The sequence below is a fragment of the Cajanus cajan genome, chromosome 3 (assembly GCF_000230855.2).
Source record: "Cajanus cajan strain Asha chromosome 3, NIPB_CcT2T_4, whole genome shotgun sequence".
NCBI classification, from domain to species: Eukaryota; Viridiplantae; Streptophyta; class Magnoliopsida; order Fabales; family Fabaceae; genus Cajanus; species Cajanus cajan.
The window spans coordinates 59,864,816-59,889,614 of record NC_138519.1 but is presented as its reverse complement, the minus strand read 5'-3'; the positions used below and the strand labels follow the sequence as shown (position 1 = coordinate 59,889,614).

At 32.6% G+C, this 24,799-nt stretch overlaps 1 protein-coding gene across 1 annotated transcript; it reads left to right on the top strand.

Annotated features, from left to right (window-relative positions):
* Positions 1-22,844: 22,844 nt before the first annotated feature.
* On the top strand, positions 22,845-24,446 carry LOC145955810 (cell division control protein 48 homolog C-like). The gene is made up of 3 exons (XM_083071004.1): positions 22,845-23,148; positions 23,392-23,544; positions 24,339-24,446. Exons 1-3 carry the CDS (start codon positions 22,978-22,980, stop codon positions 24,429-24,431), a joined length of 417 nt encoding a protein of 138 aa, XP_082927130.1. The 5' UTR covers positions 22,845-22,977; the 3' UTR covers positions 24,432-24,446.
* Positions 24,447-24,799: the final 353 nt, after the last annotated feature.

Below are 24,799 nucleotides of genomic sequence, written 5' to 3'. Positions count from 1 at the left end.
ATCTATCCCTTGCGTAAATGTTTGAGTTTGAGTTTCGACTGATACACTTTGAATGTCAACATTTTCACCATGCCATATCCAACGTGTATAATTCTTAAGAAATCCATCACACAAAAGATGTTCTCTTATAACATCAAGTACTAGGCGAGTCGCATTACAAAAATTAACACAAAGACAAAAAAACCTTCCATTCATATCATCATTAGCATTTCGTATTACATATTCAATAAAATATTCTACTCCAGTCTCATACTGATCACTTATACGTGATGTATGTATCCAACTTCGATTCAACCAACTTTTATCCATAACTTTTGTTCTTCATAAAAAAAAACATAGACCATGAATGTTAATCTCACTATTTTAATCATTTGTATTAAATTTCAAATGGGAAACTAAGGTTCACTCAACATGTGCATAAATATAACATCATAGTAATTTATAAAAATCAAATAAAGCACCTAATTTTTCTAAACACTAAATTACTAAGTAGACATTAATTATATCATAAATTATTAATAAAATACAAATATATAACACATACATACAAGGTGTCTAATTTTCTAAGTTGAGTACCTAATTTGTCTATATAAAGCAATGGTGAGTCAAAAAAGAAATTATAAAGGTGTCCAACTTTGGGCCGTTCCTAAACTGGAACAGGCCGTTCCAGGATCTAAAAAATGCCTAAAACTGTAGTCTGGAATAGGCCCAGAACGGCCAGTTCTACTTGCAGAACGAAACAGTCCCGTTCTGCTTGTAGCACGAGCCATTCCAGATTCGAATTTTTCCCAACAACAACGAAACTAGAGACATGAGAAGAGAATGTTACCTTGATATTGTAGTCTTGCAAAGAAAATGAAAAGATGGAGAGTTCAGATGAGAGCTCGAGAGAGTAAAGAAAAGAATGGAGAGATAAATGAAAGAGAATGGAGCCAAAGATCAAAGAGAATGGAGAGGAAGGGAGAAATACTAAGTTCAGACATTTTTAGCATCGGCTATCTATGAACCGATTTTGTATGTAGTTTTTAAAATCGGCTATTAAATAGCCGATTTTAAAAACTACATACAAAATCGTTTCTCAGATAGCCGATGTTAAAAGTAGAACTTTTAAAATCGGCTATTTAAGAACCGATTTTAAAAGTAGCATCAGAGACCTTTTAAAATCGGTCATAAGGTAGCCGATTTAAAAAGTAATGTCATTATTTACAAAATTGTCACCGCGTCACTTTTAAAATCGGCTACCTTATGACCGATTTTAAAACCCCGATTTTAAAAGTGATTTTTGTACTAGTGTCTCCTCCACGTGCCTCCCACTACTACAAAAATTAATATTTGTGACGAATTTTGTGACGGAAAAAATAGCGTCGCTAATAATGACACATTTTGTGAGGGAATTTTAAGTTTTGTGACGGATTAGCATTTATTGACTTTTGTGACGGATTTTGTGACGGAATATATTTCGTCTCTAAAAATCCGTCACAAATTTCGTCACTAAATAAAAAATAAAAATTTTGTGACGGAAAAATTTTCGTCTCTAAAAATCCGTCACAAATTTCATCACTAAACAAAAAAAAATGTTTGTGACGGATTTTGTGATGGAATAAACTTCATCTCTAAAAAATCCGTCACAAATTTCGTCACTAAATAAAAAAAAATTTAGTGACGGATTTTTCCCTCTCAAAATTCCGTCACAAATAGGTTAAAATATTTTGTGAAAAAATTTGTGACAAATTATTCCCTCTCAAAATATTAAATTTTATTTATGAAACTTTTATGTTTAAGAATTATGCATAATTAAAGAAAATATGTTAAATATTTTTAAAAAATAAAAATATTTTATTTCATTAAAGGACTGAAAAAATTATGAAATTTATTTAATTAAATAAAAAATTGTCAATTTTGAGCATAAGAAATTAAGACATTCATTAAAAATATTTATAAAAAAAACTTGTGAAATTAAAAAAAAAAAAAAAGAGTATTAATTTAATTTTGGCTTAATTACATTTTTGTTCCCTCAAGTATTGTAATTGTGCAATTTTGATACCTAAGGTTTTAATTGGATAATTTTAGTCCCTAAATAATTGTAATTGTGCAATTTTAGTTCTTTAATTTTTAATTGAACAATTTTAGTCCCTCAAATATCATAATTGTACAATTTGAATGTCTCCCATTAAAAATTTAATAATTTTAAAATTTTAATATATATATATATATATATATAATAATTTAAAATTATATAATTATTTGCTTATTTAAGTTAGCATATACTATAATTTTTATTAATGTAACAAATGATATATATTTAATATTACTAAATAAATAAAATGTATATATTATTAATAATTTAATATTGCTAATAAATTAATATCAATAATATTTTTAGTATATTTATAGATAAACTCATAATTTGATAAATATAACTTAGTATATGTTAATATAATTTTACAAAAATATAAATATACTAGATAAGATATGTATATTTATAATTAATATACTTATAATTTTGTAAAAGTATATTAATATATAATAAGTTATATTTATCAAATTATGAGTTTATCTATAAATACACTAATAATATTATTGATATTAATTTATCAATAATATTATAAAAATAATAATATATAAATTTTATTTATTTAGTAATAATAAACAATTATACTAATAGAAAATTCGGGATGTTACAATTTGATATATTAATGAAAATTATAATACACGTTGATTTGAATAGACAAATAATATAATTTTAAAATATTGTATATATATATATATATGTATGTATGTATATATAGTAAAATTATGAAATTTTTAATGAGAGAGACTAAAATCACACAATTATGATATTTAATAGACTAAAATTGTTCAATTAAAAATTGAAGGACTAAAATTGCACAATTGCAATCTAAAATTACTCAATTAAAATCTTAGGGATCAAAATTGCACAATTGCAATACTTAAAAGATCAAAAATACAATTAAGCATATAATTTTTTAGCTAAAAAAGTTAAAAATGAATTTGTAATTAGAAAAGTTTAAAATATTTATATTTTAATTTAATAATTTAATTATAATATAATAAATTTTAAAAAAACTTATAAATTAAAGTAAAGAAATCAGAAGTGTCAATTTATTTTTTTAAGTTATTGATTTCTTATTTTTTAGTTTAGTTGTTTATTGAAAAATGTCTTTCTAATGTCATAATTTTATAATTTTAAAGTGTAAATTTTTAGTTAAAAAATTAAAAGTTTCTTATTTTATGTTAATAAAAAAATATCTTTTAATTTCTTTATTTTTATGTTTAAAAACAAACTATAAATTAATGTAATTTAGATTTAAAAGTGACAAGGATAATTTACAAGTTTTTAATTATTTTTTTAACTTTAATTGCTTCTAAATGAAGGAAAAAAAGTAAGAAAACAAGATATCTTGAAACCCTTCATTGAGTCATATCTAACAAATTATGAGAAACAATCTCACACTCTAGTGAATAAATTTTTATCAATACCATAGTACTTGACTCAACCATGGGTTTGACAGTAACACATGGTCGTTATGAATTCGATTAACAAGAACATGGAGAGGTTGGGAACCTTATATCGAAGATTTAATTCGAATGAAAATAGAAAGTACTACTACTGTGATGAATTGGAATGCATATTCGATAAACCCTAAACACTTTGATTTTGAAATGCAATAATTACTTTGTTCCATCCTCTTTCAACCGTCAATAATTTATCTGTTTTAAATTATGTCTTATTTTTATTATAAAAATCAACAAAACTGTAAAATTGGATAACCAACAAAACTACTACATGGAGGTTATTTTTTAATAAAGTGGAGACCAAAACCTTTGTATTTCTTTTATCTTTAGTTAAGTTATAAATAAGTTTAAATTGATTTTTTTTAAACATGAGTAAACATGATTTAGATTAAAAAAAATGACTAAACGTAATAATTTATTGTAGATTTTATTTATAATTTTTTTTTTGGAAAAAACTCAAATGAAATCAAATTTCTAAATAAAATATTCAAAATAACATAAATTTAGTTATTTGAATTTTTGTAATTAAAAAACCATAAGAATTATATAAATTTCAAAATTCAAAATTAGGCTAATTTTAAAATTGAATTTATAATAAAATATGATTATATATTTAAATTTTTAAAAATAAATTTAGAAATTATTGAAACGATAATTTATATTTATGTTATTTTATATAAAAAAAATGAATTTGATAAATAGAAATATCTTAAATTTAGATTTTTAATAAGTTGAATATGTAATAACTCAAAATTGCTATGGCCGGAACGGGCCGTTTCAAAAGTGAAACGGGCCGTTCCAGAATAAGAAAAATGCCCAAAACTGGAGAAGCAGAACGGCCCGTTCTCATAACCAGCAGAACGGCCCGTTCTGAAACCAGAACGGCCCGTTTCGTTTCTCCAATATAGGGCATTTTTGTTATTCCGGAACGGCCCGTTTCACTTTTGAAACGGCCCGTTCCGTCTACTGTTACGAAATAAATTTAAATTCAATATTTATTTTTAGATAAAACTTAAATGCAATATTAAATGCTAGAGGGAACCGACCAAGTTAACTATATATAGAGTATCATACAAAGAAGGAGAGTGACACTTAAGTATTCTTAATTAAGATTTATATTAAAGTTTATATTAATATTTTATTGTTGAATTTGTAACACCCCAGTTTTTAATAAAGTTATTATTATTATTATAATAATAATTATTATTATTATATGGTATTTGGTCATAATTATTTTAATAATTATAGAAGAATATAATTTTGTACTTTTAAATAATTATTGTTTTGGACAATTATTTTGTACGTATTAAATAAGTATTTTTTATTAGCATATTTAAATAAATATTTATATGTTTTAAGAGAAGGTTGATTTTATATGATATTTTGTTATTGAAATTATATTATTATATTTTGGGTCAGGAATATATTATTATTATAGAGCAAAAATATTTTATAATATACATGTATTTATTTTATTTAATTATTTTGAGGAAAAAGAGAAGTGGGTTAGAAGAGAAGGAAAATGGGTTGGGTTGACCCAGCCCAATGGATTAATTTTAAGGAGTCAGGTAGCGTTAACCCTATCTACCTCATTTGCGTTCTGAAGGGTTATGAAAAAAAAGGGAGAAACAAAGAGCTCTAAGGAAGAGTACTCAGGAAAGACCTTAGATCACACCTTTGTCTTCTGCTCATCCAGGTAAGGGGGGGAGTGAGAAACCTCGCTCTGGGTGTGGGATTGTATGCTGGGTAGTGGGATTGGCCCCCAATTCTGTGTTTGTTGTATTTTTATGTATGCTCATGTATGAGGGGTTTCTCCCAATTGTATCTGTTTTGCTTATTATTTTTCTTATATGCAATTAATTGTATGACTTGAGATCTCTATGGGTTCCTATGGGAAACCCTATGAGAAAACAGGCAAAATATGAATGTTTTCTATTTTGCCTTCTGATTACTTTGTGGTGTTCCTTGTTGGATGTGATGCATGAGTATGTGGTTAATTTTGAAAATAAATATGTTTTAATATGATCTAGAGTGCTCTATGGGTTCCTACGGGAAACCCTGTGAGAAATAGGCAAAATATGAAATATTTTCTATTTTGATTTCTGATTTTTCTGTTATATTCCTTGTTTGATGAGATGTAAAAATATGTATTTAATTTTATAAATAAATGAGTTCTGATATGAATAAAAGTGCTCTGTGAAAATTGTGAATATGATGTGATAATGCGAATGTGATGATGAAATGTAATGATGAGATGTGATGATGAAATATAATGAGGAGATGTGATGATGAGATATGTTGAGACATGATAATGTGATATGGGAATGAGACATGAAAATGTGATATGTGTTAATGCATAGAGTCTTGTTTGACATGTGTGACACCCTTACTATCCTAACACATATATTGTAATAATGAAAACTTAACAAAAACAATTTTCAATTTCGGTAAAAGGGGTTCACATGAGAATCTTCAAAATTGTTCTTCAATAACCGCAACGATAAAAATGAAACATGAGAGTTTACAAATGATTTTCAAAAATAATATTTACAATTCTAATTCCATATAACAATCTATGTCCTAAAGAAAATCCTCTGCCCCGATGTCACAATATCAGAGCATAACCACAACTCAACCGTTAGCATTCTAGATATCACTCGTAGCCGGATCTTTCTCACCTAAAATATCCACAAATCGCACGGTGAGAAAAGAAAACATCTATATATATAGCACATAAGAAAACACAACATATTATCTCATTATAACTTAATATTCATAAATATTTCAACATATCGTATTTCAATCAATCACGTCATAATTCTCAATCACACCAATCATCACAAATCTTGCACTTCACACTATACCAAGGTCACGCTACCCATTTAACAACCTCAGGCCGTGCTCACCCCTGATATAACACTGTGCCAAGGTCACGTTATCCCTATCCCAGGGCCGTGCTCACCCTTGACATGTTAACCAAGGTCACGATACCCACGTAACAATCCAGAGCCGTGCTCACCCCTGATATAACACTGTGCCAAGGTCACGTTATCCCTATTCCAGGGCCGTGCTCACCCCTGACATGTTAACCAAGGTCACGATACTCATGTAACAATCCAGAGCCGTGCTCACCCCTGATATAACACTGTGCCAAGGCCACGTTATCCCTAACCTAGGGCCGTGCTCACCCCTGACATGTTAACCAAGGTCACAATACTCATGTAACAATCTCGGGCCGTGCTCACCCCTGGTCATAGGTGTGAAGAACCACAATCACATCTCATTCACATTCACATTCACATTCACATCCACATCCACATCCACATCCACATCCACATCCACATCCACATCCACATCCACATCCATATCCACATCCACAATACATACACAATCCACACAAAATGGTGATTCACATACCCCTCAAGTAATTCATCATCTAGATCATCAAATAATATAACAATAACATTCATAAACTAATATAACAAACAACAGAATTATCAATTTAATATAATTTTAACGTAAACAGTAAAATCCCCAATTGTTCCAAAACCTAACTCACAGGCACTTTTCTACAATTTCGTTCTCCCTCTCAGATCATCATTCTTACAAATTATTAGCATATCTATAATCCTCAACACATACAGAATCTAATGGGATCCTCAATTTCTCAAACAAAAATCATCCAATTTTTCACAACCTAACTTACAAGCACTTTTCTATAATTTTGTTCTCTCTCCCAGAGCATCATTTTTTACAAGTTAAACATATATTCGCAATCCTAAATATATATAGAATCACATAAGATAATTAATTCTCCAAACAGAAATAATTATAAAATTATTCATAACCCTAAGGGCTCTTCCTCTACCCAATTCCCTCATGTAACTCTACATATAAATAATCTCCTTTTCCCCCGTACCTAGATAAATAGGAACTCGGGCAGAACCTCCTCCTTTTTTTCCTTAAACAAGGATCGGAACTAAATCTGGGACAGAACCTCATCCTCTGAGTTCCTCTTGGTCTTCAGAGAGAAGAAGAGGAACGAAAAAGAGAACAGAAGAGAAGAGAGAGTGAGAATGAGAGGTGTGTAGAAATGAAAGGATTTGAGGCCTATTTATAGGATTTTTCGCCCACCTACCACTACGGCCCGTTCCAAAATCGGAACGGCCCGTTCTGGGCCCTTCAAACCTACGCAAATTTTTGAACTGGAACGGCCCATTCCAAAACCAGAACGGCCTGTTCCCAATCCCAGCAGAACGGCCCGTTCTCCCTCTGGAACGACCCGTTCTCCAAACCAGAACGGCCCGTTCTCCCTCTGGAACGGCCCGTTCTCCAAACCGGAACGACCCGTTCTGTAATACCCATTTTTTTTATTATTAATTATCAATGGCATTTTCGTAAATTTTATAAAGGTATAGGGGTATTCTTGTAATTTTATTATTGATGGCATTTTCGCAATTTTCAAAAAAATTTAAGGGGTGTTTTGGTAACTTGGAACGGGCCGTTCCAAAAGCAAAATGGGTCGTTCCAAGCTTAAAAATTATACTAAATTTTTTTAGTGAGAACGGGCCCAGAACGGGCCGTTCCAACTAGGAGAACGGGCCGTTCTGACTTTGGAACGAGCCGTTCTGGAGGGAGAACGGGCCGTTCCGGAGGGAGAACGGGCCGTTCTGGATGAGTCTCGGAACGGGCCGTTCTGATTTTAGAACGGGCCGTTCTGCTTTTTGGGAACGGGTCGTTCTGCTTTTTGGGAACGGGCCGTTCCGATTTTGGAACGGGCCGTTCCAGTTTAAAAATTTGCGTACATTTGAAAGATTCGGAACGGGCCGTTCCGAATTCAATACGGGCCGTTCCGGGTGACTCTGGTTGCCTATAAATAGGGGCCAGGGGGGTGAAAAAAAATATACTGAGAAAACAGAATCCTAGAGAGAGAAAGAGGAGAGAGAGAGAAAGAAAAAGAGGGGAGGAGAAAAGAAAAGAGGAGAGAGAAAGAGGAATCCAGTAGAGGAGGTTCTGCCAGGGGAGAGAAAAGAGGAGGGAGAGGTGGAGATTCTGCCCGAGTTTCGATCCTTGTTTAAGGAGAGAGGTGGAGATTCTGCCCGAGTTTCGGTTCTTGTTTAAGCAAGAGAGAGGAGGAGGTTCTGCCCGAGTTTCAGTTCAGGTTTATCCAAGTAAGGGTAGTGCTTATAAAATTAATCTAGTATATATGAACATGATAGGAATAGTATAATTTTATTATGCTACTTTATGTGGAGATTTTCATTTCACATAGTATAATTTGGATCAATTGATGATTATTTTAAATATTTAATTATTTATATTATCATTATATTGACAAATTGGCATGGTTATGGTTATGTTTAATTATGGAATATGCTATGTGTATGTGGTTTGGAAAAGTAAATAGGACTTAAAGGAGTAAGGTTATGGTATGGATTAGATCTCTTGGTGAGATCAGGATATAATCTTTGGAAAAATATGAAATTTGGGAATCCCATGGTGAGGATTCCAATGTGGAACTTTTCCAAAGGTTATATGATAAACCACTTCAGATGTTAGGTGGATTCTGAAGTACTCCTTTAAGTATTCTATTTGCTACCGGTATGGGGGCAAGGCCGAGTGATACCGATGGATGAAGTGGCCATGATCACCAGGGTTACGTGACGACGCAATCCAACTGTATATTTTCCATGAGAGGTTAGGCGTGGGACATGGGTTGATGACATGTTTCACCGTATCAACAATTGGTTTGGATGGTGTTGAGGCCAACATTTGGTTTGGATGTGTTGGTTACATCATGGATTATACAGTGGTGTGACTTTGTTTTGGATATGGAATATGTATACATATGGTATGGATTGTATACATTGGTTATGGATTATTTTATTATCATAAAATATGTATATATTGGCATGGACGTGTATACATTATATTTTGGGTTGGTCTATATTTAGCTTGAAAATGACTTGTTGGTCTGGATAAATACTGTGGATAAATATTTGTTTAATGATATTTTATTATGATATACTATGGTTGGTTTTATATGTGCTAACCCTTGTGTTTCCATGTGGTTTGGACTGTGATGATCTCACTATGTGGGGGAGCAGATCAGGTGTGAGGCCTTGGGATAGCAAGGAGTCTTTTGGGGTAGCTGCTTTGAGAAGTGGCTAGACGTAGAGCTTGACCAGCACCTAGGGTGTCTAACTTATATTTCATGATGTTACTATTGGATTACTGTATAATTTTACCAAGAATGACTCTGATATAATTATGTTTGATATTATGAAACAATTTTTACACTCTAGCGTAGCTGGCTTTTGCTCTATTTTCTTTATTTTATATTATTTTATTTTGGCTGGTTATTAATGTGACGACCTAGGGTGGGTCGTTACACGTTCTCCCTCCAAAATGGCCCGTTCTGATTCTCAAATTTCAGGCCTTTAACTTATTCCGGAACGGCCCGTTTCACTTTTGAAACGGCCCGTTCTGGGCAACGAATTGGGCCTACGGCCCATTGAAAATTGGGCTGTTACAATACTTCCCTCCTTTATGAAATTTCGTCCTCGAAATTTTTGCAATGGTAGACTCCTCGCTTCTTACTTTCTAATTATTATGCGACCTCACTACCTTATTGAGATACAACTTTATCAAAAGATATCTAAGGGCAAAACAAGTAAACTTGGCAGGCCTATCCACTAAAACACAAATAGAATCAACTTCTTAAGCATCTCAGACAAACCTACAATTAAGGCCTATCCACCCATCATCTCATTTCCACAATGGGACGTTTGAGTGCTACAAAATTCCTAAAGACTTCTAGCATACTAAACACAAGTATACAATTTCTCTACTCCTTTCTTTACCTTAGGTCACTTCACTTCCGCTGCGCTATTAAGATACATCCTCTTAAGGTCTCGATACATCTCATTAGCTCCTAAATATATATATTAAGAGTACTGTTATGTCCTTCCTCTAAAATCATCTTCCTTAATTCAAGGTTACTATGCACCCAAGTTTGTTCTTGCACCTCAAAATAATGTCGATTTCTACTCATAAATGGTTATCTATACTTCTACCAATCTTCTTCACTTGGTTCTCTAAGAAAGGATCTGACTCCTAGGCTTCTAATTCAATGCTCCTAAGGATAATCTCACACACAAAGCATAAGTCTCTAAATTCTTCAATCAAATCCAACCCTTAAATCATCATAAATGATATACTAGAGGTCATCATAATCAAGGCATCTGCCACAATATTGGTTTTACTTCTGTGATCATCTTTAAAGATTAAGCACCTAAGCGTAAGTTCACTAGGTATACATATTAGATCTCTAATTTCACCAGTCCATCTACACTCAAGTCAAACTCTTATTCATCACCTTATCCTATAGTCTCATATCTTGTCACCAAAATTAATCAATTAATTATACGTCTCCAATTTCCTTCAACAATTCACTCGTTACTCAAGTTATACCTAGTTTCATACTACTCGGAGTAATCTCATAAGTCAAACTTAAATCTTTAATTTCAGCCAAAAAGATTCATCTCTCTAATCATAAGGAAAAAAAAATGTAGAGGGTTCCTACTCAAAGCATCAACCATCACATTGACTTTATGCAAATAACAACTAAGATTGAAATCCTAGTCCACAAAAATTCCAACTATCTCTTTTGTCCCATATTCAAGTTCTTCGGGTCAAACAAAATTTGAGGCTCTAATGATCACTAAATACCTCCAACTTAGAATCATATAGATAGTGTCTCCAAATCTTAGTGTAAATATCACGATTGCTTACTCAATGTCATGGGTAAGGTAATTCCTCTCATAAATTTTCAATTGCTTAGAAACATAAGTTATTACCCTTCCTCCTTGCATCTACACTACCTCCAAATTCATCTTAGAAGCATCACGGTATACCACATAAGACTTACTAAAATCCGGTAACATTATCCAATCTTTCCATAAGAGTTTGAAACATACTCTCACATTTATTATCCCATACAAAGGCAAGTCTTTCCTAGTCAATCTAGTCAAATAGTAAGCAACCTAGAGAAGTAAGCGACGAAATGCTTTGGGGAGTTGAAAATAAGCATAGGTCCGGGGATCCTCGATATAGGTTAACCTTTTGAACTACTGTTGAATTCATGGGTAGGCAAAAGACAACTTAGTGAACTGAAACATCTTAGTAGCTAGAAGAAAAGAAAGCAAAAACAATTCCTATAGTAGCGACGAGATAAACGAGAGCAGCCTAAACCGTGAACGACTATCTTAAAAATTTACTCAATAAATTTCCTATAAACTATCTCAATAAAACTTCTAACCTCACAAATTGACTTTTGATATCTCCCACTTAAGCAAAACTTCTACCATAGGTAGATCTATGTTATATCCGCGCAAGAAATTACAAGGCCTAAATCTATCTTGGATATATCTTCAAAATTAACTCTAATATGATGATATCACATCTTAAGGTCAATCTCACTAAACACACAACCATTCACTAATTAATCCATAAGGTCATCTATCCTCATATCCACATACATGGATATCATATTAGAATACCTATTTAAACCTTCATATATACATCCTTCCCAATCATATATATAAATTTATCATTATTTCACACCATATAACATGTGCATGAACTTAACTTTACCACATAGCATCATAAAACCTTGAATAACCTTACAATCCACATGATAACACCTCAGAACATCATAACAAAATCATTTTTATCCTTGCATTGCCTAGTAACTCAAAAACATCACGATAGCATACATATCCCATCAATAATTGTCAAGGAAAATGATACCTAGAGAGTTACACTTGTCCAACGATCTCAATCCTATCTCAAAAGAAAGATAAAAGAATAAGCTATAACTCTTATGAAGACATGAGATTCTGAATAGATCCTCTTCTCAGCTAACAATTCAAAATCAGAACAGACATATTTAACGCTTATAACTAGCCTCTGATTACCAAAACAACTATAACTGGAGTTCTAAACCTTCATTTTACCTCATTCCAGTGCCATTGAAAAGATCACATCCAAGACAACAACTTCCATGAAGACCACAAAATCCAAATCTATCAATATGGTACTCCTACTAGCATAACAAAACTACAGTGAAAACATCTCCTACACTAGACAACAATAGTGCACTAACATCCCACAGAATACCTCAACCCTTCCAAACTTACTTCTTTCTACCTTAAACTCATATCCAAGCTTCCAACTACAATCCCTAAACGAAAATAATTCACCTATTCCACAAAAGACTTAGAGCTGAAATCAAATCCTCATGCAACTTAACCCCTAACAAGATTAATATGCAAGCATCAAAACTTAAGGAAATCACCAACACTTTGACCTTTCATCAAGAACATTCAAAGTTCTAATGCTCGACACATAACCTCTTGGATTCAATCATTACCACTATAACTTTCAGAAACGCCACCAATCGTAAACTCTTAATACATTCGATAAGTCAATTTCTTACCCACATCTAAGCTTCCATTAGTTCTAGTTGGTTAGCAAGATACTTCGTCTACTACCACTACCTGCACCTATGCTCGCAACACGAGCGATGCCACCCAACCACTACTTCTTACATAAGCAAGAAGTATCAAAATAATTAAGCAATCATGAGATTAAGAAAGAGCAATCAAAAATAGCATCATCAAGTTATATCATGTCTAACAGACAAATCCTGAGAACACAATGCACATAAATAAATAACAACAACATAATCAATCATCACATTAGCACATCAATAAGCTTCACACTCAATGCATTCCATCATTCATCTATCGAACAAGCTTAGTAGACTCACAACTCACGGCCGATTGGATCGACCTGCTTTGATACCACTAAATGTGACACCCTTACTATCCCAACACATATATTGTAATAATGAAAACTTAACAAAAACAATTTTCAATTTCGGTAAAAGGGGTTCACATGAGAATCTTCAAAATTGTTCTTCAATAACCACAACGATAAAAATGAAACATGAGAGTTTACAAATGATTTTCAAAAATAATATTTACAATTCTAATTCCATATAACAATCTATGTCCTAAAGAAAATCCTCTGCCCCGATGTCACAATATCAGAGCATAACCACAACTCAACCGTTAGCATTCTAGATATCACTCGTAGCCGGATCTTTCTCACCTAAAATATCCACAAATCGCACGGTGAGAAAAGAAAACATCTATATATATAGCACATAAGAAAACACAACATATTATCTCATTATAACTTAATATTCATAAATATTTCAACATATCGTATTTCAATCAATCACGTCATAATTCTCAATCACACCAATCATCACAAATCTTGCACTTCACACTATGCCAAGGTCACGCTACCCATTTAACAACCTCAGGCCGTGCTCACCCCTGATATAACACTGTGCCAAGGTCACGTTATCCCTATCCCAGGGCCGTGCTCACCCTTGACATGTTAACCAAGGTCACGATACCCACGTAACAATCCAGAGCCGTGCTCACCCCTGATATAACACTGTGCCAAGGTCACGTTATCCCTATTCCAGGGCCGTGCTCACCCCTGACATGTTAACCAAGGTCACGATACTCATGTAACAATCCAGAGCCGTGCTCACCCCTGATATAACACTGTGCCAAGGCCACGTTATCCCTAACCTAGGGTCGTGCTCACCCCTGACATGTTAACCAAGGTCACGATGCTCATGTAACAATCTCGGGCCGTGCTCACCCCTGGTCATAGGTGTGAAGAACCACAATCACATCTCATTCACATTCACATTCACATTCACATCCACATCCACATCCACATCCACATCCACATCCATATCCACATCCACAATACATACACAATCCACACAAAATGGTGATTCACATACCCCTCAAGTAATTCATCATCTAGATCATCAAATAAAATAACAATAACATTCATAAACTAATATAACAAACAACAGAATTATCAATTTAATATAATTTTAACGTAAACAGTAAAATCCCCAATTGTTCCAAAACCTAACTCACAGGCACTTTTCTACAATTTCGTTCTCCCTCTCAGATCATCATTCTTACAAATTATTAGCATATCTATAATCCTCAACACATACAGAATCTAATGGGATCCTCAATTTCTCAAACAAAAATCATCCAATTTTTCACAACCTAACTTACAAGCACTTTTCTATAATTTTGTTCTCTCTCCCAGAGCATCATTTTTTACAAGTTAAACATATATTCGCAATCCTAAATATATATAGAATCACATAAGATAATTAATTCTCCAAACAGAAATAATTATAAAATTATTCATAACCCTAAGGGCTCTTCCTCTACCCAATTCCCTCATGTAACTCTACATATAAATAATCTCCTTTTCCCTCGTACCTGGATAAATAGGAACTCGGGCAGAACCTCCTCCTCTTTTTCCTTAAACAAGGATCGGAACTAAATCTGGGACAGAACCTCATCCTCTGAGTTCCTCTTGGTCTTCAGAGAGAAGAAGAGGAACGAAAGAGAGAACAGAAGAGAAGAGAGAGTGAGAATCAGAGGTGTGTAGAAATGAGAGGATTTGAGGCCTATTTATAGGATTTTTCGCCCACCTACCACTACGGCCCGTTCCAAAATCGGAACGGCCCGTTCTGGGCCCTTCAAACCTACGCAAATTTTTGAACTGGAACGGCCCGTTCCAAAACCAGAACGGCCCGTTCCCAATCCCAGCAGAACGGCCCGTTCTCCCTCTGGAACGACCCGTTCTCCAAACCAGAACGGCCCGTTCTCCCTCTGGAACGGCCCGTTGTCCAAACCGGAACGGCCCGTTCTCCCTCCAAAACGGCCCGTTCTCCCTCCAAAACGGCCCGTTCTGATTCTCAAATTTCAGGCCTTTAACTTATTCTAGAACGGCCCGTTTCACTTTTGAAACGGCCCGTTCTGGGCAATGAATTGGGCCTACGGCCTATTGAAAATTGGGTTGTTACAACATGCATCATTTGCATAAATGTTTTAAGGGTACGATATGGAATACACCGCCAGAGAAGGCCCCTTAGTGTAAAAGCTTTGGGGATTAGTCCTTGGGGATAGCTCGGTTTGGAAGTCCCAGTCTCGCCCATTGTGTGCATGGGATGTATCTTACGCGGCTTAGCTATCCCGACGAGACTCTGGTAGTATATCCTTCTAGTGAGAGTGCGCAGAGGGTGTGACCCGGCATGTGCTCCTAGACTACTCTTCGTGTATTGCTAGCGGCAATATGCCATGTGATGTTTTACTGGCGCCACATGCATGATAATGTGAAGTCCGTGTCCATGCATGTGCATCCTTATTATTAAATGATGATAAATTACTATTTGTATGACTTCGATGATTGAATAAACTATTGTTGTTGATTGATCTATGAGGTAACTGTATTGTTTGTGTTTGGCTATCCGGTGAGCGTTCCTACACCGTGAGCCAGAGTGAACTGTTTCTCACTCCCTTCTTTTGTGTTGTTTCTCTTGTTTGATATACAGGTGATCATCAGCGTGAGGCTGAGGATGTTGGTGATGAAGCTTAGGCTTCTATGTTGGGTTTTGCTCTGATAGGACATGTGACATCGGGACATAGATAGAATTAGTTTAAAGATGTTCTTATTAAAGTATTTTGGAAAATTCAATTTTATTTCTTTGTAATTTTACCGGCATGTTATTTGGATTAAGTTTATGAATGTGAACTCTTTACCCTTACGTGGCTGGAAATTTGATTTTTAATGATGAAAATTTTTATATTTTTTATAATTACTGTATATGTATGTTGGGGTAGAGGGTGTCACAGAATTTATTGTATTATCCTTTATCAAATTTTTCTGGTATTAAGTGCATTTATTTTATATATTTAGAGTTTTATAAATGTTACACTCAAAATGTGAGGAAATGTATTAAAAATTTTATATTGAATAATGATATAACTAAAATAAAGTATATATAAATAATAAAAATTCGTACATTACAAATCACTTATATATATATATATATATATATATATATATATATATATATATATATATATATATATATATATATGATTAAGAAATAACTTATTTAAGATATATTATATAATAAGTTTTTATATAATAAGATCTTAATTATAATTAACATTAAACATTCAATGAATTTGAATAATGATATGTTTTAAGAAATAACTTCTTTAAGATCTTACATAATAATTTTTAGAGATTTAATGAATTGAGTAAAATTTATATTAAAGATAATATATAATTAAGATTTGTAAGTTTGATTAAATGAACATGGTGATTTAGTGAGTAAAATTATTTAAACTACTTAAAACTTTTAAGTTGAGTCTTTACAAATTTTCAAGATTATTTAGAGATTAAAATGAAGATATTGTATATGTTAGAAACTAAAATAAAATAAAAGTGTTTAGTTAGGCTAGTAAAAAAAAGGAGACACTTGATACCTCTTAATTTTTAAAAGATAAATAAAAATTAAATTAAAATAATAGTTGTGAGTAATTACTTTAAAAAAATATATCAACGATTATTATTATTTTTAAAAAATTGAAGAATATAATAGATTTAACAGACCATACACGTTTTGGTGAGTGGAGAGTGGTGGAGCTGCTTGCTACATTTGCAATTAAAAGGACTATACTACATATAATTCAATTCAAATAAATAATACTTAATATACCACTTTTAAATTTAATTAGAAAATATATGTATAAAAAAATGATTGAAAGATCAAATTAATTATATATGATATTCATTACTTGATGTCCAAATTATTTGATATATCAATATGTTTTATTTGATATATTTGATTACTTTGTACGTTTATTAATTTTTTTATGTGAGCAGAGTAAATTACATTATATTTAAAAAATATTGTGTTTTTTGTTATATATTTATGTTAAGATAATTCTATAAGATATAGTTTAGATATACTAGTTTATCCTCTCCTAATTTCTAGTTTAGTTTCCTTAGTACTTGAATCTGAATGATTTTCATGTTATTGAATTGATGGATACAATAAAATAAATAGGCATAAAACATAATCAATCCCTAAAGTTTAGGAATTTAGATAAAACTGACTAAGGAAACTAAACAATAAATTAAGAGAGTATAAACTAGTATATCTAAACTATATCTTATAGAATTATCTTAACAATTTATATTGTTTATAATATAAATATATTTAAACAAAGAATTTAATTGTTTCGGTAATAAAAAATTCATACGTAAAAATTAAATTCAATATATAATTTAAATAAAATTAGGTATATACATACTAAATCAATTATTCATCTTTCGATATAATACTTGATTTCTTTTGGTTATGATATTTTAATATATTTTATTTAAAATATCAATTAACATATTTTATTATTATTTTTATTTAATTTATTGTAAAATAATTAAAATATTTAATTTAACATCATTAAAAAAATAACCATTATAAAATTTATTTTTTTAGTTTAATTATTTATTATAATACTTTTTAGTTACCGTATTAACCAAAAAATTATTTTTAATTAAAATATATTTTTGAATTTTAGTTAATTCATTATCATTCACTCACTTTATTAAAAAGTGATAAAATTTAATTAATTTTTAATTAATTTAATAAAATAAAAACTTTAAAATAAATATCTAAAATCTTTAACAATTTCTTAAATACAAATATTTAATTAATTAATTTTAATATATAGTAAATTTATTATTAGAAAATTTATAAATATTTTAGTTATAATTTTTATTATCTTTTGAATTAATATTGGATTTCTTTTGATTATGAAAGATAGTAAATAAAATTTAAAATCTCAATGAGTTTGTTTGATAAAAATATTTAATTAATTTTAATATAATAAATTTAATATCAAAATATTTACCTAGATTTGAGTTATGATTTTTATAATCTTTTGATTTAATATTGGATTTTATTTATTATAAAACATAATAAATAAAATCTAAAATCTGTTAAACAAATCCACACTCCCTCTTACCCTAGCAGACCTCTTTCTCTTCTCTGTTAAACGAATCCACACTCCCTCGCCGGCCACCACAGCTCCTTCTCCGTTTAACCATTCTAACAGTCCCTCACCCGGCCACCACACCTCTTTTTGTGTTAAACCGTTCCAACAGTCTGTCGCCGGCCACCACACCTCCAGCTGTGTTAAATCATTTAGAGAGAATATTAATATGACAGGTATTTAATTAATTTTAATATATAATAAATTTATTATCAAAATATTAATTGTAATTTGAGTTATAATTTTTTATAATCTTTTGGTTTAATAATGTCTAAAATTGGCATGAATTTGGCTTAGTTTTTTTCATTTTTGGGCTCCCGCTATTTTTTGGGCTCCTGCTAGTTTTTTGGGTTTATGAATTTGGCTCATAAACCCGCTCAGAGAGGAACCAGGGGAAACCCTAAACATGTTAAAACAACACATCTCCTTCCGAAAGACATCTCATAAGAGCTCTTGCCCTCGCCAGCCACGACGCCTCCCTCGCCAACCACGACGCCTCCTTCTCTGTTAGGTATTTCATCGATTCTCTATTCTGTTTGTGGCTTTCTTCACTTGTCTCAGCCATTGTCATTTCCTCCGTTCGAGTTCCCTTTCTTCTTATTCACTTGTCTCAGCCATTGTCGTTTCCTCAGTCTTTGTAACACCCCAATTTTCAAAAAGGTTATTATTATTATTATTAGATGGTATTTGGTCATAATTATTTTAATAATTATAGAGGAATATTATTTTGTACGTTTTAAATAATTATTATTTTGGACAATTATTTTGTACGTATTAAATAAGTATTTTTATTAGCATTTTTAAATAAATATTTATATGTTTTAAGAGAAGGTTGATTTTATATGATATTTTGTTATTGAAATTATATTATTATATTTAGGGTCAGAAATATATTATTATTATAGAGAAAAAATATTTTATAATATACATGTATTTATTTTATTTAATTATTTTGAGGAAAATTAGAAGTGGGTTAGAAGAGAAGGAAAATGGGTTGGGTTGACCAAGTCCAATGGATTAATTTTAAGAAAGGAGTCAGGTGATGTTAACCCTATCTGCCTCATTTGCGTTCTGAAGGGTTAGGGAAAAAAAGAGGAGAAACAAAGAGCTCTAAGGAAGAGTACTCAGGAACGATCTTAGATCACACCAAGACCATTCATCTTCTGCTCATCCAGGTACGGGGGAGATGGGTTTCTTCATATGTGAATATAGGGGTGTTCGGGTAGTGAGGGCAATCCCTAAGTCCCTCTAGGAACTCTATTTAAAATTCTGAACGATTATCTGTGCAATCGATGTTCTAAATTCTTAATTCATTTGGAAGAACTTATTTCTTGAATTGTCTTTGAATTCCATTGGGGCTTTCTTGTTAATTCTTTATCCTTAAATTTGATGACTTGAATTTTATGTGTTAAGAAGAGTTTAGATTTTTTTTTGTAAAACCAATGGAAACCAATTTTTGAGGCTTGAGATGTGTATGAATTGATTTGGAACGTATGAAGAATATAAATGGAGTTAAACTGAACCAACGGGGTGTAGAAGTAGTGAAAATTGGTAAAAACCTTGTTGAAACTCGTAAAACGCAGGTTTAATTTCATAGAGGGGAGTCTGAGCAGAGATTTGGGCGCTCAGCGCCAGTTTTGGGCGTCGGGCGTCGGGACCCCGACATACGTTTGTAATTTTGCGATATCTTTCTGTGTAGTTATCCAAATCGAGTGCCGTTTGTTTTTCTAGAAACTAGACATCTGGGGCTACCATTTAGACACAAGAATCGTGTAAAAATATTAATATTTGATCAAGTTATGTGAGTTGCAATTTGAGCCTTCCAATCTGTGTGCGAACCTCAACATCAAATTTTGTGAGCCCTGAATGGTAACCTAAACGACTTTATTAGGATTTGTATTCTTCATGAAAGTTGTAGATATTGATGTTAGGATTCTAATAGAGTTGGGATCACTTAGAAAGGATATGTATATCTCGAGTTATGGTTAAATTATTAACTGAATGTCATAGATATTGTGATGTGTGTGAAGAATTATGTGAAATTTGTGATCTATGATGTTGATAACTTAATGATAGGTACCTAGCATGTGAGGATGATATTGCATGGATTGTTATTGACATGTGACGATGTTATATAATGGAGATGCATTAATTATGAGTTACGTGGGATGCATGAGTTGCATGAGACTTATGAGTTGCATGTGGTGCTTGAGAAGCCAGACGTGGCTATATTGCATTGGACCCTGGGCCCAGAGAGGGGTTGAGACAGGGGGGACCATGACGGGAGGCATTCCATGCGTGGGCCGTTGGGTGTTTAACTGCGCAGCTCACTGGCCACAGAGGGTTTAACGGTGGGTGGATTGCCTTTGCACGGGCCGCTGGGTGTTTAACCGTGCAACATACCGGCCCTGGAAGGGTGTGAGAACGGTATGCCCGCATTGGCAACAACTAAGGGAATTGACGAGGTACGCCCATTGTGCAGAGTGCCAAGTTGAGACTCTTAGGAGAGGAGATGTGTATGAGCATATAGTGAGCATGTGTATGAAAGCTTGTATGATTGAAAAAAAATGATGTTTGGTAATTATATGAGATGTATTTGTTGTTTATAGTTAATGATGATATTTTGGTGCACGGTGTGGGGTGGGAATTGGATAGCTCTATGTTCATATATGATGTTATCTATCTCTCACCGTCCTGTTTTTATGTGGTTTTCTTTTAGGTGAAGATGAAGGCACTCATAGTGTTGAGTTCTAAAGGGAAAGGGTTCTGCTCTGATAGGATGTGACATTGGGGCATGAATTTAGGATGCTTTAGTTATGAATTGTTATTTGTCGTTTGAGGAGACTTATTTTTAGGAGTTTTATATTCACCTTATATTTGTAAATTCTGGATCCCTTTCATTTTTCTTTAGAGACCTTGATAATTTTCTTTTAAGAGTAAAACTTTATTATTATTATTATTATTATTTCTATTTATTTCAAGACTTGTGAACCTATGAGTTTTTATTAAAATATGTGGACCCTTCTTGATATTATATTTATTGAATTATTCTTATTGTTATTACTTATCTATTATGGGGTAGAAGGGTGTCACAGTCTTCGCGGACGCCATTGGGTTAGGGTTTTGTCGCGGACGCCACCGCCATTGTCGCGCAAGTCGTCGCCTCCCGTGACGTTGTAACCCAGAACCAGAAACAGAACAGAGGCAACGAGGTTTCACCCTCCTACCTTAGATGCATCGCCAGAACCCTAGTCAAATCGAAGCGTTACCACCACGCTCTTGAGGTTCCATTTTCATTTTCATTTGCTAAAAGAAAAACTTATTTCATTTTTTTTTCTCTTAGAAGTGTTTATGAAAATGTTTATTTGAACATGCTTATAGTATTGTTATTTGACAAGAAAGGAGAAAAGAAAAAAGATTTAGATTTACAATTTTGGCATTGGTTTTATTCTTTTGGCTAATTACTAAGGTATGTTGTTTACTGCAGAGACTACAATCGTTATTTGAGGAGCAACAATCTCAAACAACAGAATCCATAGATTGAGGTTGGTGAATTTGATGCAAAAGTAAAATTCCTATAACCTGTTTTTCTACTGTTCTTCATGTTGCCTTTTCTCTTTATTAAACATTGCTATATGCGTTTCTCATAAATACTTTATTAGATTATTCAGTGCAGTTGTGCATTAGCTTATGCATTATATGCCAACCAACACAAATGAATTAGTTTGTTTACACCATCATTACATAATGTATTTGCTCTTGCATTTATGTTCTAGGTATTAAAGAGACTCATGTAGCTAGAGGAAACTTGGTACCTAGATTTAAATCAAAACCAATTTTCAAGCAAAAGAGCGTTGGAATTTTTTTTCCAGAGACGTCGTAGGTTTGGATGCATGATGCAGGGAGTATGGTAAATAACAATCAATAACTCTTCTTGGGAAGTTCAGATTACAGCCCCTAGAAGTGCATGTTGACACCACCTGCAATATTGTGAGCTATTCACTGTGTTGGTTTGTATCATTTTAAAATTACATTAAGGAAAATAGACATTTTGATATAAAAAACAAATGTGAGACAATAAGATTATATGCTGAATTGTTGTGGTTATGTTGAGAGTTGGTGAGTGGTTGGGAAGTGCAATTTAAAACTATATAATGAGTTTAACTAAATGTGTGACTGTGCTAGTCCATGGAGGATTTAAAAAATCCAACACTGATTGCTTAGTAACATTGGTGTTAAAATGTTTTCTATGTATAGTCACTAAGCAAAATAGAATTTAACTTTGAGCTTGTTGTAAAATAATATTATAGATATTGAACTTCTTCCCTAAGACAGAAAATGATGAATAACTGCATGCAAGTCAACTTTATTATGTATCAATATATAATATATAATAGAATCATGATTGATCCATATGGTGGCTCTTGTTAACAAGGCTGGTAATCTGGCAATGAAGAGAATAATTGTTGGAAGGAGACATGATTTATCTCAAGATCACATGAACGAGCATGCTGAAGACTGGTGGAGAGTACATTGGTTGCCTGAAGAAATAAATAAGCTTGCCGTCAAAATGTCTGATTTTGAGGTGCTTTAGATTTGTGTCCTTGTTTACTTATTCTTAATCTTTGTAATTGACAAGAGCTTTTTTCTTTAGGTTTATGTTTGTGTCCCTTTCCCTTATCATCGCATCTATAATGTCTTAATCCCAGCTCTTACTATCCTATGGTTGGGAGGGGATATCTTATCCTCCATGTCTTCTTGCAAGTAATTTTTTTTTCTCTATGACCTGTCTTTTAGCTTTTCCTTGAATTTCTGGACATGCATGCAGGAAGCAGTCAACATGGTGCAACCTTCGTTAAGAAGAGATGGGTTCTCTCCTATTCCTGATGTGAAATGGGAAGACGTAGGAGGGCTTGATCTTTTAAGACAGGAGTTTGAACGTTATATTGTAAGGCGTATAAAATATCCTGAAGATTATGAGGTAATAATTGAATACTAACTTTTTAATATTGCATTTTGTGTTGAATTTTATTTCTTTTCTAATTTCCTTGTCTCTTGATTTCTTATAAATGGCTTTTTTCTTTTCACAATTCACACTACCTAAATCTTGTTGAAATTTATGTGCATGTGTGGCTGGATCTATATTTTCTGCATCTCCGTTCTAGGGCAATGATTTCGAGTAGCTGTAATATGTTAGAATCCATTTTCAAGGTATGGGACTTGTGGTCCACAGTATGAAATTCTAATATGGGGTCTGTAAGGCCTTTGGTTCTTTAGTACTACATAGTTAGGTCCTGACACAGAAGTAGTTTGGTCTTGTTTAATTTCTCTTGCTTTCCTCCCTAACTGATGATATCACTCTGTTTGCCGTTGAACAGAAGTTGTGATGGAATATGCTACTATCGTGTTAATTGTGTAAATTTTAGAAATTTGTTTCTTAATACAAAGTCTGGTGATTGGCCAGAACTATCATTGTTTTTTTTCCTCAAGTTAGAGAGTTACTGTGGTATGGGGATTTATGAAATAACTGATAATGATGCTGTTACATTGATCTAGATCAACGTAACAATTATATGCCCTTCCATATCATAAGTATTCACAAAATATCTGATCAAAGCTCAATAATTTCATAGCTGTATATTTAAGTTCTCCTGATAACTTTCTTACTCTTTTTCTAGAAAATGATCAATTGATTTGTCTTTGGTTTTTCAAGAAAAAGTATAATGAGTTGTATATCACTATCTGATCACTGTTTTTGGATTCATTTTTTTTCAGGGACTTGGGATAGATCTCGAGATGGGATTTTTGCTTTATGGACCTCCTGGTTGTGGTAAAACTGTAACGACCCGCCCCGGTCTCTACACTTAGTGGAATCGCACTACAACTAGTTAACTAAGAGAATATTAAACTAGATAACACATACATACAGGCATAAATATAAAGATCGAAATAATTAAGTTTCTGTATATAAAATATAGCACCATATATGTACAGTCATCCCAAAATATTCCTTAGTGCCGGTCAAGCACTGACAAAAAAAAAATGTTACCCAGAATGGTAACTCAAAACACGAGACTCAGCTCCTCGTCTCACAACGATCATCTCTACTCCCAAGCTATCCCTGACCTGCTCCCATACCAAGTATGATCATCGCAGTTCCACCACATGGAAAACAGAAGGGTAAGCTAGAATTCAAAGATCAATAATACAAGTACAGAATAAAAATCTATACTACA